The sequence below is a fragment of the Salvelinus fontinalis genome, chromosome 3 (assembly GCF_029448725.1).
Source record: "Salvelinus fontinalis isolate EN_2023a chromosome 3, ASM2944872v1, whole genome shotgun sequence".
In the NCBI taxonomy this organism is placed as follows: Eukaryota; Metazoa; Chordata; class Actinopteri; order Salmoniformes; family Salmonidae; genus Salvelinus; species Salvelinus fontinalis.
In genome coordinates this window covers 26,772,393-26,786,649 of record NC_074667.1, presented here as the reverse complement: position 1 = coordinate 26,786,649, position 14,257 = coordinate 26,772,393, and the positions used below count along the sequence as shown (strand labels likewise).

Here is a 14,257-nt window from a genome sequence, read left to right as displayed (position 1 = left end):
TGGCATTATATATAAACCGGACATTGCCATTGGCTGCACAGAGTTGCATTAGGAGAAATTCCATGCAGCCTTGTTTACACGTTCAAATGTGAGATGTAATCTACACCTCAATTAGGCTGATTGAAATCCTAATTATTTAGTTTGAGCGTAACTATTTCTAATGGCTTACACTATCTCATTCTAAACTTGAAACGCAAGTGGGTTGGGTGTGGCTTCATGACACAATGATCAAGAGCAGCCGCTCACCGATTTGACAGCTCCAACACAGTTAAACCTACGACACCGCCAAAACATCACCCATGCGAGTGTCGGCTATCGCCGGTTAATAATTGATCGGATTGAATCTAGGCCTAGTTATTTTGTTGCATTGACAAAGTCATTTCTGAAGATTATTATTTATTTAATGTGATTGGTGATTCATAAAAAATGTAAAAAACTGTCCCGTTATGTGAACTGAACTGTCATCTAATAGTCAAAACATAGTGGGAAAGCAGGTGAGCTGGTTCTAGTCTCTCTGGACATTTTCTGGTGTTTTGTGGTGGAAAAGTGGTTTGAGCATAACACATCAACCCTGTTCCCCATAGATAGACAGGCTAGACAATTAACAATAAAAAAATGTGTCCCTCCCTGTTGCACAAAAAAACGTTTCCATGCACCCTGTCACCAGGGGATTTATGGCTGATTTAAGATGAAATTGTCAACCCTGTTACTTTATTTGGAACTTAATAGGCACTTCTATAGTAATTGTTTGATTTAACCTCCTGAGATGGCATTTTTTTCAAATTAAAGACCCAATACAGCCATGGTTGATTCAATATCAAATCAATTATAGGTAAGAATTAAGTACCTTTCTGGGATTGTTTTCAATGAAAATGGTCCAAAAAAAGAAAAAAAATGTTTCTTAGCAAGAGCAGTTTCTCCGGCAAGATTTTTTTCACTCTCAGTTTCACATGCTTAGCTAGCAAAAGCAGCTAGCTAGTTTAGCCTACTGAAACACCCAGCTCAAACAGAGGGATGCTATGTTAGCTAGCTGGCTATGACTCTCCAACACAACACTGGAACTCTTCCAAGGTAAGCTTTTGGTTTTACTAATTTATTGCCAGCGGGGCTCGCCGGTGTAACTACTTACTGACTGTACACCGTAACGCATGATTGTAGCGGGTTTACAAACACGTTAACTAAACTCAACCCATTCCGTACAAATGTGCGTAACCGCGACATTCAAACGAGGCTGCAATGAAAACTAATGGGAATGTGTTGGCATCAAAATCTGGGGTGTGAACTACGTTTCGATTCAGCGTTGATTGACATGGTAATGGGCTAAGAGTATTTGAGAAAAGATGAAAAAACTGACCCCTCCGACGCTGTACGTTACATCGTGACCTATCACTACAGCGCGCATTTGCAACTTATTTTGTGCCATACAGCCTCTTTCCACCAGGGGTAGCCCTTCTCTCGCAGACTAAAATCATGCTTCACCATATACACTTGTAAGAAAACTTCATTTTTCATGATTGTTGTCTAAATTAATATAATTATTGCTAATATTAAACTAATATTTCATGACTAGGGTGCCAATCGCATTTTTTTTTGCACGTCATTACTGCGAGCCATCATGACACTCAAAAGCCGGAACAGCTGCAGTTCACTTGTGAGGCTAACGTTAGCGCAGCCCTAAACCCCTCTTCAAATTCAACACAAACCTTCAAACAGGTATGTGATGAGACATTACATAAACTCTTTGTTTTATTTACATTTTAAAGTTGATTAGTTGGACAAATCGGGTGAAAAAAATGACTGTTTTCTTCACACAACATATTTCCCCCTTTCAAGATCACTTCGTAGCCTTCGCTCCCCACCCGACATTTTTAAAAAGACCCGAGGGAGCTCATTGCCTTGTTGAATTATGCAGAGATGGGCATCATGAAGGTCTCGTCATTAATTTTGTTGGAAAGGGGAGAAATTGTGCTTTACATTGGTATTGATATTATAGTTGATCTGGAAGTATTACATTTTGGGCGCAAAAATAAGGTCAATTGTACGGACCAAAGCGATGTACAAAAGTGAGTGAGTTTAAATTAGTTCCATTAGCTATGCTGACTATGACGTTACTTTAGCTATGGTGACAAAGATGTAGGTTGTGTGCAGCAGCTTGGCTTGGAAAGTTTATTTTGCCTGGTCACATACAGTTGATGTGTTGTGCACTGAAGTCCACAAGGGAAGAGGTGAGAGGAGGCGAGAACATGGATGCGAGAATGAATACAACGTGGCTGTGTGTTTACACATGATCAGGGGTGTATTCATTCCGCCGATTCTGTTGAAAAATGTTTCTTAAACGGAAGCTAGCGGGGATAAACATACTGGAATTTGTCCAATAGAAACTCTTATTTGCAACTGTTGGACTAATGATTACATCCTATATCAGCTAGATGCAGCAAGAGTGTGCAAGTATTCAATGTCACTGTCTGTCATCTCAAATTTGTCTCTAGACCTGTGTGCACCTTCGTTATAAACTTCAATTTAAAGGCTAGGTTGTAGCAACCTCATGATGGGTATAGGGAACATTTGTGTCACGCCTGCCCCGGCTCTCCCCCCCCTGGCGCTCAAGGGCGCCAGGCTGCCCTGCATTACGCACTCCTGCCAACATCATTTACACACACCTGCATTCCCTCGTCATGTGCATCAGCGATATTGGAGTCACCTGGACTCACTAAATCTCCTGTTTATTACCTCCCCTATATTTGTCAGTTCCCCAGCTCTGTTCCCCGCTGCAGCATTGTTTGTCGTCTGTCTTTGTGTTTCCGAGTTCTGACACTGTTCCTGTCCTGTTACATGTCCGTTCCTAATTAAAAGTCAACTCCCCGTACCTGCTTCTATTCTCCAGCGTCATTCCTTACAGAATGCAGCAGCCAACACACGAAGCATCGGGGAGTACTGGCGTTCCAGTTGGTGGTGAGGTTGATCCTGGGTCGTCGCCAATGAAACCGGGGGTGCTTAGCCAGCTCATCGGGCTTCCACGCCCTAGCTGGCTCGAGAGGTTTCCTTGCCCAGGTTGGCTCGGAAGGCGCCCATCCCACGTCAGGCCTCAGCCAGATCGTCAGGTCTTGTTTGCCCAGGAGTTTTCTTGTTTTGTTGGTGACGTCGGCTTGGATTCCGCTGCCGATGGACCCGGGGGTGCCTAAGCCAGCTTGTCGGGCTTCCACGTCCTAGCTGGCTCGAGAGGTTTCCTTGCCTTGGTTGGCTCGGCAGATTCCCATCCCACGTAATACACCGCCGGATCTTCGGGCTTCCACGCCGCAGCAGGATCATCAAGCTCCTATGCCTCATCCGGCTCACTAGGTTCCCACGTCCCTGCCAGTTCGTGGGGAGTTTACCCCAGCCGGCTTGCCCAGCGCCCATGTGTCGGCCGGCTTGCCCGGGTGGGATGCCGGGTGGCTCCCCTAGGGGGGATACTGTGACGCCTGCTCCAGCTCTTCCCCCCTGGCGCTCAAGGGCGCCAGGCTGCCCTGCATTACGCACTCCTGCCAACATCATTTACACACACATGCATTCCCTCGTCATGTGCATCAGCGATATTGGACTCACCTGGACTCAATCTCCTGTAAATTACCTCCCCTATATTTGTCAGTTCCCCAGCTCTGTTCCCCGCTGCAGCATTGTTTGTCGTCTGTCTTTGTGTTTCCCAGTTCTGACACTGTTCCTGTCCTGTTGCATGTCCGTTCCTAATTAAATGTCAACTCCCCGTACCTGCTTCTATTCTCCAGCGTCATTCCTTACAATTTGAGTATCATGTAGTAGCCTAAGCCTATCGGTGTTACATTGAGCTGGGTGAATGGAATATGAATGACAGTCATCCAACATGCTGTAATAGAAATAAGGCCATGCTCATGAAATGACACTGACCGCCACTGGCATCAGGAATTGTCTACCACCCAAATGACATCCAGCCAACTTGACACAACTGTTGGAAGCATTGGAGTTAACATGGGCCAGCATCTGTGGAACGCCTTCGACACCTCGTAAAGTCCATGCCCTGACAAATTAACACTGTTCTGATAGTTATTATTATTCAATGCTCCAAGGGGCTCGGCAGAGCTTTGTATTTCTCTGTCATTTCTAGGGAGACAGGCAACAATTATTTCCTTGAATACACTGTGGTGAACAGTGGTTGCTGTTGGCAACCATTTCAGTCAGTCAGTCAGTCATTCAGCCAGTCAGTCAGTGAGAGAACAAGGAAATATAGTAAAGTGGATGAAAAACAAATAACTACAAGAGAGATTTTTCATTTTCTCTTTATTCTTTTTCCTGATTGGAAACAAATTGCAGGGTCATTATTTTCATTAATCACATTACATGACATGATGCACCAAAATGTTACTCTATCTGTTTACAGGAATACACTGAATAGAACACAAGGTTTCACAATGGATACACGACTGATGTTTCGCCCATTGCACTTACAACAGTGAATGACTTGAGTTAAGACTTTTTCTGGATTTTTTGTTGCATTTTCTCTTCGCTTTTTCCTCTTATTTCAATCTCTTTTTTTTTTTTTTTTTATGAACGGATCATGTCCCATCACCTTTGAAACCTCCCGATTGAATGACAACAGAACTCCTGGATAAACCTTTTGCCATGGAGGTATTTCTCCTTGTTTTACAAACACAATATGTATAGAAACTCTACCGAGACCAGATATGTTTTCTGAATACAAGTTGTTCCACTTTTGCCAACAGTCACATACACTGCTCATTTCATCATTATAATCATAATATTTAATCATAATAAATATTATATTATACACAAAAGCACAAAAGTTGGCAGCAAGTACAGCGTGGGGATGCACAAGACGGCCTTACTATGAACTCAGACGCTGTACAGAAGAATCCATCTGTATTTACAGTGACAGTCTGTCTGTCTGTCTGTCCTTGTGTCTCGCTGGACGGCTACAGTCAGGGATGGCTGTTCTGTCACATGCACCTCTTCTCTTATCGACCACAACGTCTCCACGAAGATGGTGAGCATGCATCTATCTATACCTAACCACCACTAAGGACCCTCTGTGATTTAATTCTACCCACACTCATTCATATTAATGACATGAGGTACTTGATTTGTTTTACCTCGCCTTGAAATTGTCAACACTTTTCCTATTGGTGTGTCATATGTCTGTGTCTTTACAGACAGTATAGCGACAAACTGTTACCAGTCAGGCTTGTGCTTTCATTATAAGTGCCCTGATTTGGTAAACGACTGCCTTGGGGTCAGCAGCACGTCGAGTCTCTCGGACTTGGCTGACAGTACTGTAGGTTCCCTCTAGGTTCCCTGGAGGTTCCCTCTAGGTTGGCCTTGGATATGGAAGGTTCAGCGGTTCACTGATTGAGTTCTACACATGCTTCTGTTCATTTAAGGGCGTATCTTTTACTTCAATTTAAGTCACATTTTCACTTAGTCTCCCAGTGAAATGAATGCACGACTAAGTGGAGGTTAGGATTTCCCCCATTGTTCCTCCAACTACTAATAATACCTTGATTTGTTGTTCTTTCAAATGTACCTTTTAGTGGCTTCAAAGCACTTTAATGTTGTTTCCCACGTCATATATTACCACATGAAGCCATCCCGATATGCAGTGAGGCATACGAAACAGTTCTATTTGTTGGACGGTCTGATCGACCAATCAGATACCAGAAACAACCCCCTCCCACCCACCCTTCAGATTATACACCGACCGTAATACGCACAATTACATTTTACATGGAGAATTTCTTGACCAACTGCATCACAGGTTTGTATAGCAGCACGGATTGGACAGTCACTGTAAGCCGAACACGCCACGGCACAGTGGAAACCTGCTCAAGCCACACACACGCCAAGACTTAATGAGGTCATACAAACAGCCGGACGAAGCCAAGCAAACCCATGCTTCTAGCAACAAGATGTTGGACATTCATGACTGACAGTCTATACAGTTAACCCTTTGGCAACAAGTCCCCCGTATGGGGGGTGATGGGGTACTATTAAAACATGCCACAAAAATAAAAACAAGTCTAGATTCAATAGTTCAATATTAAGATCCATACATACAAGTACAAACATGTTCATAACCGTTTTCTGACGTCTTTCAGTTCACAATGATGTTGGGAGTCGTGTGAGTAACATTGGTCATCATGATATTCAACTTTTTTGGAGTCTTTTCCAGTTTCAAAATGAATCATTGCATAGAACATTTGAAATGATGATTGCTTCCAACCAATCCTGTGTGTGTGTGTGTGTGTGTGCGTTAGCGTTAGCGTAAATGTCGAGATTTAGGTGTGTGTGTGGTTATGCAACTCTCTCAGACACATTTACTGATGTTTATCAACATGTTTCAGATATTCCCAAGCACGAATTTAAGCAACATTAACACCATTGTGCTGTATAACGTTTTCTGCATGCTATTGCTTTTAAAATCAACCAGCAAATTATTCAAACACAAGATATTAAATAAGAAAACCATAGACCATTCAAATATAAATAGATTTACCAAAGAAAAACATGAAGAAAAAAAACAGAAGTCACAAATATAAATTCATAAATACACAAATTAATCATTTACATTATCAGTGTTCTAGCTAGATGTATATACATACAGTAGTATACATTTGTGCAAAAACATAAATTAAGAAAGGTATGATATGGACGTTTCAAAACATATGAGGTATACAAGTAAAAAATATGTACCGAATAAGGCTCTTCTTTTCCCAAAAAATACCAGGCAAAAATGATAAGAAACTAAACAAGATGAAAATAAATCAACAAATAGCTCATAAAAAGAAACGAAACAACAACAAAGTCCCAAAGTGCTCTGGGATTGACAACTGATGGCTTTGCGATGGCAAAAAAAACAAAACACAGCCGTGGCCACGCTTACTTGCGCTCCGTTTGGTTCTCTCTTCTGTGTAGATCTCACACTCTCATTGGTGGGGCACACTGGTAGTGTCCTCCTCCTCTCACGATCCTACTCGTCTAGTAATGTCTAGTGGCCCCTCTTCTGGACATGGTGGTGGAAAAAGTATCGAAGAAGATACGGGTTTCTATTCGATTATTATTGTGCGTGCATTCCCATGTCCACGTGTACATGTTGCATTCTGTAGACATCATATCATCACAACAGGTGGACGAGAAATAAAAACACATTCAAAGAAAGGGTCATAGTTCCCTATACTGGAATGTAGAGATCATAGAAACCAAGCATTCAAGGGTTTAATAACAGGGGCATTGTTTGTTTGTTTTGTCTGTCGCCGTAGTAACGTCTTGCCTCCTCCGGTGTAGTAGAGTGTCATAGTTAGCGAAGAAGTCTCTTTGGTACTAGTAAAACCTATGAGCTGTGCACCTCGATCTACCTCCTCCATTGCGTTATAATGGTGATGCTGTAAAAAGGCCCTTTGGGCACAAAAGCGTGGAGTCATGGATGATTCTGGTCAGATGTGGACTCCTCAGACAGACCCTGCATCCCAAATGGTCCCCTATTTCCTATATATGTCCTATATAATACACGACTTTTGACCAGAGCCCAATGGACCCTGGTCGAAAGTAGTGCACTAAATAGGGAATAGGGTGTCATTTGGGACTTGGCCCGAGTAGATGTGGATTCCTCAGACAGAGTGACTTCCCCTCAATGCCCTGTAGAGGGCACTATGAAGCTTCCCTCAACTACAAACGCTCCCATCTGGCCTGGTTTTCCAACAGGAGAACCTCAGCGAGTGATACAAGACATTCAGATGAAAAAACAGCATCCTCTGTTGCTGTCCCCCTGAGCTGAGAGATGCCGAAGCCAAGCCTAAGGTGTGTGACAGCTCCCTGTCCTGTACCTGGATCAGGAGTTATATCTCTCAGGAAGCAGACAACCGACAGGGAGGTGAGGATTCTATGTCTTATTCACTCTCTTACGGGAGCTGTGAGGCAGGCTCTCCCTGGCATTCTGTTGGTGTATCTGAAAACACAAGGTCAAAGATCAGTGTCCCTCACCTGGAGATCATTTCTACTGAGAACTAAAGGTTCCAAAATTCCGGTAACTTTCCCAAAACTCCCAGATTGTCCATCTTCCCGGGTTGGAAGAATCCCAGATTTTCAGTTTATTTCCTCGTGAATCCAGGAACCTTCCAAATGGGATTTCTGGAAAACCAGGGATTTCTGGGAAACATACCAAAATGTTGCAACGCTACGAGAACAATATGCACTGAATCTATACGGTATGTGTTGCATTAGGATCCAATATGTCACAGGCATTTGAATCATATGACAAACACAGGCAAAACACAGGGCATACCATTTACAGTACACAGAGATGTGTTCATTACTGCCCCATAGAGTTCCTGCGACATTATTTTGTTGACATTTTATTTGATCTCTGAGAAATGAAGCTAACTAATTGATTAGTCACTTTATATGTATGTACTGTATTCTAGACATACTGTAGCTCATCCTATGTAACTACTGCTGGACATCCGGTACCTTTTCCTACTTATACATTGTCCAGACTGCCTATACACGACCACATATTTATATTCAGGACTCTGACATTGCTCATTCTGATATTTCTTCATTTCTGTTTTTGTTTTTGTGTGTATGTGTGTGGGGGGGGGGGGGTTATTTGTGTATCAGTGTTGCACTGTTAGACACTGCATTGCTGGAGCTAGATACGTAAGCGTTTTGCAACACCTGCTTTAACATCTGCTGATCTGTGCATGCGACAAATAAACTGTGATTTGATTTGAACGATTTCAGGACTTGATTTCGCCTCAAGGGGGCAGCGGAGAGCTGTAGGGACTGTTATACTGTACCGCGGGAGGGGTAACTATGTGTGTGCGCACACGCCTGCCCTACAGGCAGACAAAAGGGCACACATATACACACAATTCCATTCTCATTCCTCACACATGGTTCAGCTCAGTGTCCTTAAAAGCGAGAAAGAGATGTAAACATACAGTATGTTTCCCATGCCAATTAAGCCCTTTGAATTGAAAATGTCAATTGAATTGAGAGAGAGAAAACAGACAAAAGGAGAGGGAAAGAGAAAGAAACGGGGACAGAGAAAGAGAACGAGAGAAAGAAATGGGGACAGAGAGAGAGAACGAGAGAACCACTGTCTTTATTCACAGTATTCCCTTAAATCCCTGAGCCAGAGCTCATGCAGCATGGAGGGTCATCCAGTGGCTAACATTCTAGTGCCAGACTCTATTTACCATGGGAACCAATCCCACACCCTAATACCAGGGAATTATTGTAAAACTCTCTATAACAATACTTTTTGATGTTGAACAAAGTCATTTATTTTTATTTTTTAAAGCTCCGAGCTCTAAAATAAGGCAATAAATACAAGCTCTACAATATGACTGATTAGAAAGTTTCATCCTAATGTACTGAGTGTTGCTCGTGACCTTTCCCCTCATAGATTAGTTACGCTATACTTCTAACGCGGCTGTACAGTAGTAGGCCACACCCACCACGAGTTGACACCTCACTAAAAGAGACCACACCCCCTATCTAAGACCTCACAACTGGCCAAAGACAGTCACGCTGAGTGCTTCCAGGTTCACTACTCCCCCCTACGTGTCACTGGGCTAATTCGTTTGGCATGGCCCGGTGCCCCGGGTGGGTGGTCATTTCACTTAAGGACCAATGTAATGGCCTAAAATGTGCAAACTCCGCCCACCCGGGCCACCAGGCCCTTGCAAAACAAATTCGCCCACTATGTCCCAAGCCCCTCCCTCCCCGGGCGGCCCACTATGTCCCAAGCCCCTCCCTCCACTGGCGGTTGCAGCCAATCAGAGCCCTGCTGGGATTGTCAGTAATCCCCGGGGCTGAGAAGGCTTGCCTGCTGCTCAAAGAGGCACTGAGCTGGGTTTATCTCTAGATCCCTGCACTGGATCACAGGATCCCTCACCCCCTGCCCCACACACAGAGAGGCACCTGGCGTCACGGCCTATGATATCACGGTCAACCCAACCCAGATGCCATAATAACTAGTTCTAGTAGAGATAGCAGTGGCCAGAAAGAGAAAGCAGGGACCCTATTAGTCTTCATGTGTTTTGAACAGGGGCCCAATAGAAATGCATTGAAATGTATTTTGTTTGCAAAACAATTCTATAGTGCTACTCTCCGTGTAAGTCCGTTCTACCATGTAATGAGGGATTGTTTATAGGTTAGTAAATCATCATTCTGTGGGTTTCACAGTTTGTGTGTGCGTGCGTGTGAGTGTGCGTGCGTGCGTGCGTGTGCATGTCTGTGTGTCCGTGCGTGTGTGTGCATGGAAGGACAGTAAAGCCATAGTTAGTCTGCTCATCCATTGGCTAATTATAGTGCTCTGTGTGGACAAGTGAACGGGTAAACCTCCTGGACCTATCCTGGGCTCTAACCTCTGACCTCTGACCTCTCCAGCAGAGTGAGAACATGGACACAGTCATTCTGTTTACCTGACTTGACACAGCAGAGAACCAATTAACTGGAAATGCACAATAAACTGAGCACACAGAGACACATACACACAGAGACACACACGCACACACACAGAGAGACACACATACGCTGGATTAATGTACATCTGATTTCACTTACAGCCAGCAGAGGCAGCAGCAGAAGTCTCTCTTGAATAGTTTGCTCATGCTTGGGACGCCCGCTCTGACTTGATATCCATCGACTTCGTCCTCTCCTCAATCCTCTGCTCATGTCTGGAGATCCCAGCCAGTGCTGACACAGCATCCACCCATTCTAATTCTGATCATGTTGTGTGCTCATGTCTGGGGAGTTCAGTGCTGACCAGGCATCCTTTGATTCCAGCCCTGATTGGTGGTAACGTGGGTTGAGTGAAAATAGCAAGTGGGAGAAAGAGAGCGAGAGAAAGAAAGAAAAGGAGAGAAAAAAAAGAAGAGAAAAACGCACCCAGCTGGTCAGACAGAATATACAATTACACTACTTAATGAGTCATCAGTTCACTCATGCTACTACATTATGCATTATGCAGACATGGATCTATGTTAATCTATGCAAATATCCAGCTGATACAACACTTTATCCATCACAGTGTGGGACTGCTGCCACAGCTTGAAGATACTGCCTGCATCCCAAATGGCACCTTATTCCCTACCTAGTGCACTTTTGACCAGATATCTATGGGCCCTGAGCAGACGTGGTGCACTATATAGGGAACAGGGGGCCATTGGGGATGCAAATCTGTATCCCGTACTGCATTAAACCTAATCTTAAACATTGGTGATAGTATTACTACTTTGAGGGGTGAGTATTTAACTTCTAAAAAGATGAAAGCTATTTCAATATATTTTAATATTTAATAAACACTCATATACATGGAAATAAGCAGAGGACAAGGGGGATCATGCTGTCCATCCATGAACACACACACACACAAACGGAGGGACACACAGACATACATGTACACACATACACACACACAAACTGGGGCCCACAGAATGATGATTCACTATCCTATAAAAAAAAATCCCTCATTACACCATTTTTCTCCGAAGTCAAGGCCCGCAGCCCCAATGTGTTAAGAAATGTATTCATCTCGCAAGGGAAGGGAGAGGTAATGAGATACTCACTGGTGCGCTCAGGTACCCTCCTCCTCCCTCCTCCTCCGTTTCCTTGTGATAGTGAAATGTATAAAATGCCGTAAACAGTTTCATAGGTTTTTCCAGTACCAAGCCTCCAATCCCTCTCCATCTCAACTCCTCATACCCTGCAAGACAAACACAAGCTGTCCCTCACCCCTGGGACTTCCACAACACACTAGCAAACTGCAAGTGTCAACTAAGTAAGCTTTACGTCTAAGAAAATCACAAAGAAATCCATCGCATTTACCCTCCTCTCTTCCGTTCACCAAAACGAAGTGAACTTCTTGCCGAGGCCAGAAATAGCTGTGTAAAAGAGATCGATGGGGAAGGGGTGGAATGAAAATAATGAAAAAATAATGTTTAAGACAGTAAGATAGTACATTAGTACATTTCACAGAATATTCTGTAGTAGGTGTGTACAGTACATCTTATAAAGGATCAATGTTTGAATTATATTCAATCACTAAGAAAGAACATCACCGACTAAGGACACACACACAGTGGTGTAAAGTACTTAAGCAAAAATACTTTATAGTACTACTTAAGTAGTTTTTGTTCACTATTTATCTTTCTGACAACTTTTACTTCAATACATTCCTATAGGAAATAATGTACTTATTACTCCATACATTTTCCCTGACACCGAAAAGTACTTGTTACATTTTGAATGCTTATCAGGACAGGAAAATGCTCCAATTCACACACTTATTAAAAGAACATTCCTGGTCATCCCTACTGCCTCTGATCTGGCGGACTCACTAAACACATACTTCGTTTGTAAATTACGTCTGATTGTTGGAGTGTGCCCCCGGCTATACGTAAATAAATCAACAAGAAAATGGTGCCGTCTGATTTGCTTGATATAAGGAATTTGAAATAATTTAAACTTTTACTTTTGATACTTAAGTATATTTTACCAATAACATTCACGTTTGATACTTAAGTACACTACCGGTCAACATCTTTTAAACACCTACTTATTCAAGGGGTTTTCATAATTTTTACTATTTTCTACATTGTAGAATAATAGTGAAGACATCAACACTATGAAATAACACATATGGAATCATGTAGTAACCAAAAAAGTGTTAAACAAATCAAAATACAGCGGCAAGAAAAAGTATGTGAACCCTTTGGAATTACCTGCATTTCTGCATAAATTGGTCATCAAATTTGATCTGATCTTCATTTCAGTCACAACAATAAACAAACATGGTGTGCTTAAACTAATAACACACAAATTATTGTATTTTTATTGTCTACATTGAATACAGAATTTAAACATTCACAGTGTTGGTTGGAAAAAGTATGTGAGAAAAAGAAAAAAGAAGCCAATGACTTCTCCAAAAGCTAATTGGAGTCCGGAGTCAGCTAACCTGGAGTCCAATCAATGAGACACGATTTGGAGATGTTGGTTAGAGCTGCCTTGCCCTATAAAAAAAGTCACAAAATGTTTGTTTGCTATTCACAAGAAGTATTGCCTGATGTGAACCATGCCTCGAACAAAAGAGATCTCAGATCTAAGAACTGTTGACTTGCATAAAGCTGGAAAAGGGTTACAAAAGTATCTCTAAAAGCCTTGATGTTCACAAATTGTCCACTCACTAGGAGTGGCCGTCCTGCAAAGTAGACTGCAAGAGCACAGCGCAGAATGCTCAATGAGGTTAAGAGGAATCCTAGAGTGTCAGCTAAAGACTGACAGAAATCTCTGGAACATGCTAACTGCTCTGCTTTTTAAATGTATTTTACCTTTATTTAACTGGGCAAGTCAGTTAAGAACAAATTCTTATTTTCAATGACAGCCTAGGAACAGTGGGTTAACTGCCTTGTTCAGGGGCAGAACGACAGATTTGTACCTTGTCAGCTTGGGGATTTAAACTTGCAACCTTTCGGTTACGAGTCCAACGCTCTAACCACTAGGCTACGCTGCCGCCCCCTGCTGATGAGTCTACGATATGTAAAACACTAAACAAGAATGGTGTTCATGGGAGGACACCACGGAAGAAGCCACTGCTGTCCAATAAAAACATTTCTGCACGTCTGAAGTTTGCAAAAGTGCACCTGGATGTTCCACAGCGCTACTGGCAAAATATTCTGTGGACAGATGAAACTACAGTTGAGTTGTTTGGAAGGAACACACAACACTATGTGTGGAGAAAAAACGGCACAGCACACCAACATCAAAACCTCAACCCAACTGTAAAGTATGGTGGAGGGAGCATCATGATTAGGGGCTGCTTTTCGGCCGCAGGACCTGGACAGCTTGCTATCATCGACAGAAAAATGAATTCCCAAGTTAATCAAGACATTCTGCAGGAGAATGTTAGGCTATCTGTCCGCCAACTGAAGCTCAACAGAAGTTAGGTGATGCAACAGGACAACGACCCAAAACACAGAAGTAAATCAACAGCAGAATGGCATCAACAGTAGAAAATACACCTTCTTGAGCGTTCCAGTCAGAGTCCTGACCTCAACCCGATTGAGATGCTGTTGCATGACCTCAAGAGAGCAGTTCACACCAGACATCCCATGAATATTGCTTAACTGAAACAGTTTTGTAAAGAGGAATGGTCCAAAATTCCTCCTGACTGTTGTGCAGGTCTGACCCGCGACTACAGAAAACGTTTGGTTGAAGTTCTTGCTGC

At 42.9% G+C, this 14,257-nt stretch overlaps 1 protein-coding gene across 2 annotated transcripts in view; it reads right to left on the bottom strand.

Annotated features, from left to right (window-relative positions):
- Positions 1-4,276: 4,276 nt before the first annotated feature.
- The window catches only part of LOC129842252 (protein bassoon-like), a 119,576-nt gene continuing 109,595 nt past the window's right edge, over positions 4,277-14,257 (bottom strand). For both annotated transcript variants that reach the window (XM_055910733.1, XM_055910740.1), the window contains exons 10-13: positions 11,860-11,915; positions 11,601-11,737; positions 10,597-10,820; positions 4,277-7,972 (exon numbers count right to left, since the gene is read on the bottom strand). In XM_055910733.1, coding sequence (XP_055766708.1) covers positions 11,875-11,915 — 41 coding nt within the window. In that variant the 3' untranslated portion in view covers positions 4,277-7,972; positions 10,597-10,820; positions 11,601-11,737; positions 11,860-11,874. The remainder of the gene's footprint in view (positions 7,973-10,596; positions 10,821-11,600; positions 11,738-11,859; positions 11,916-14,257) is intronic.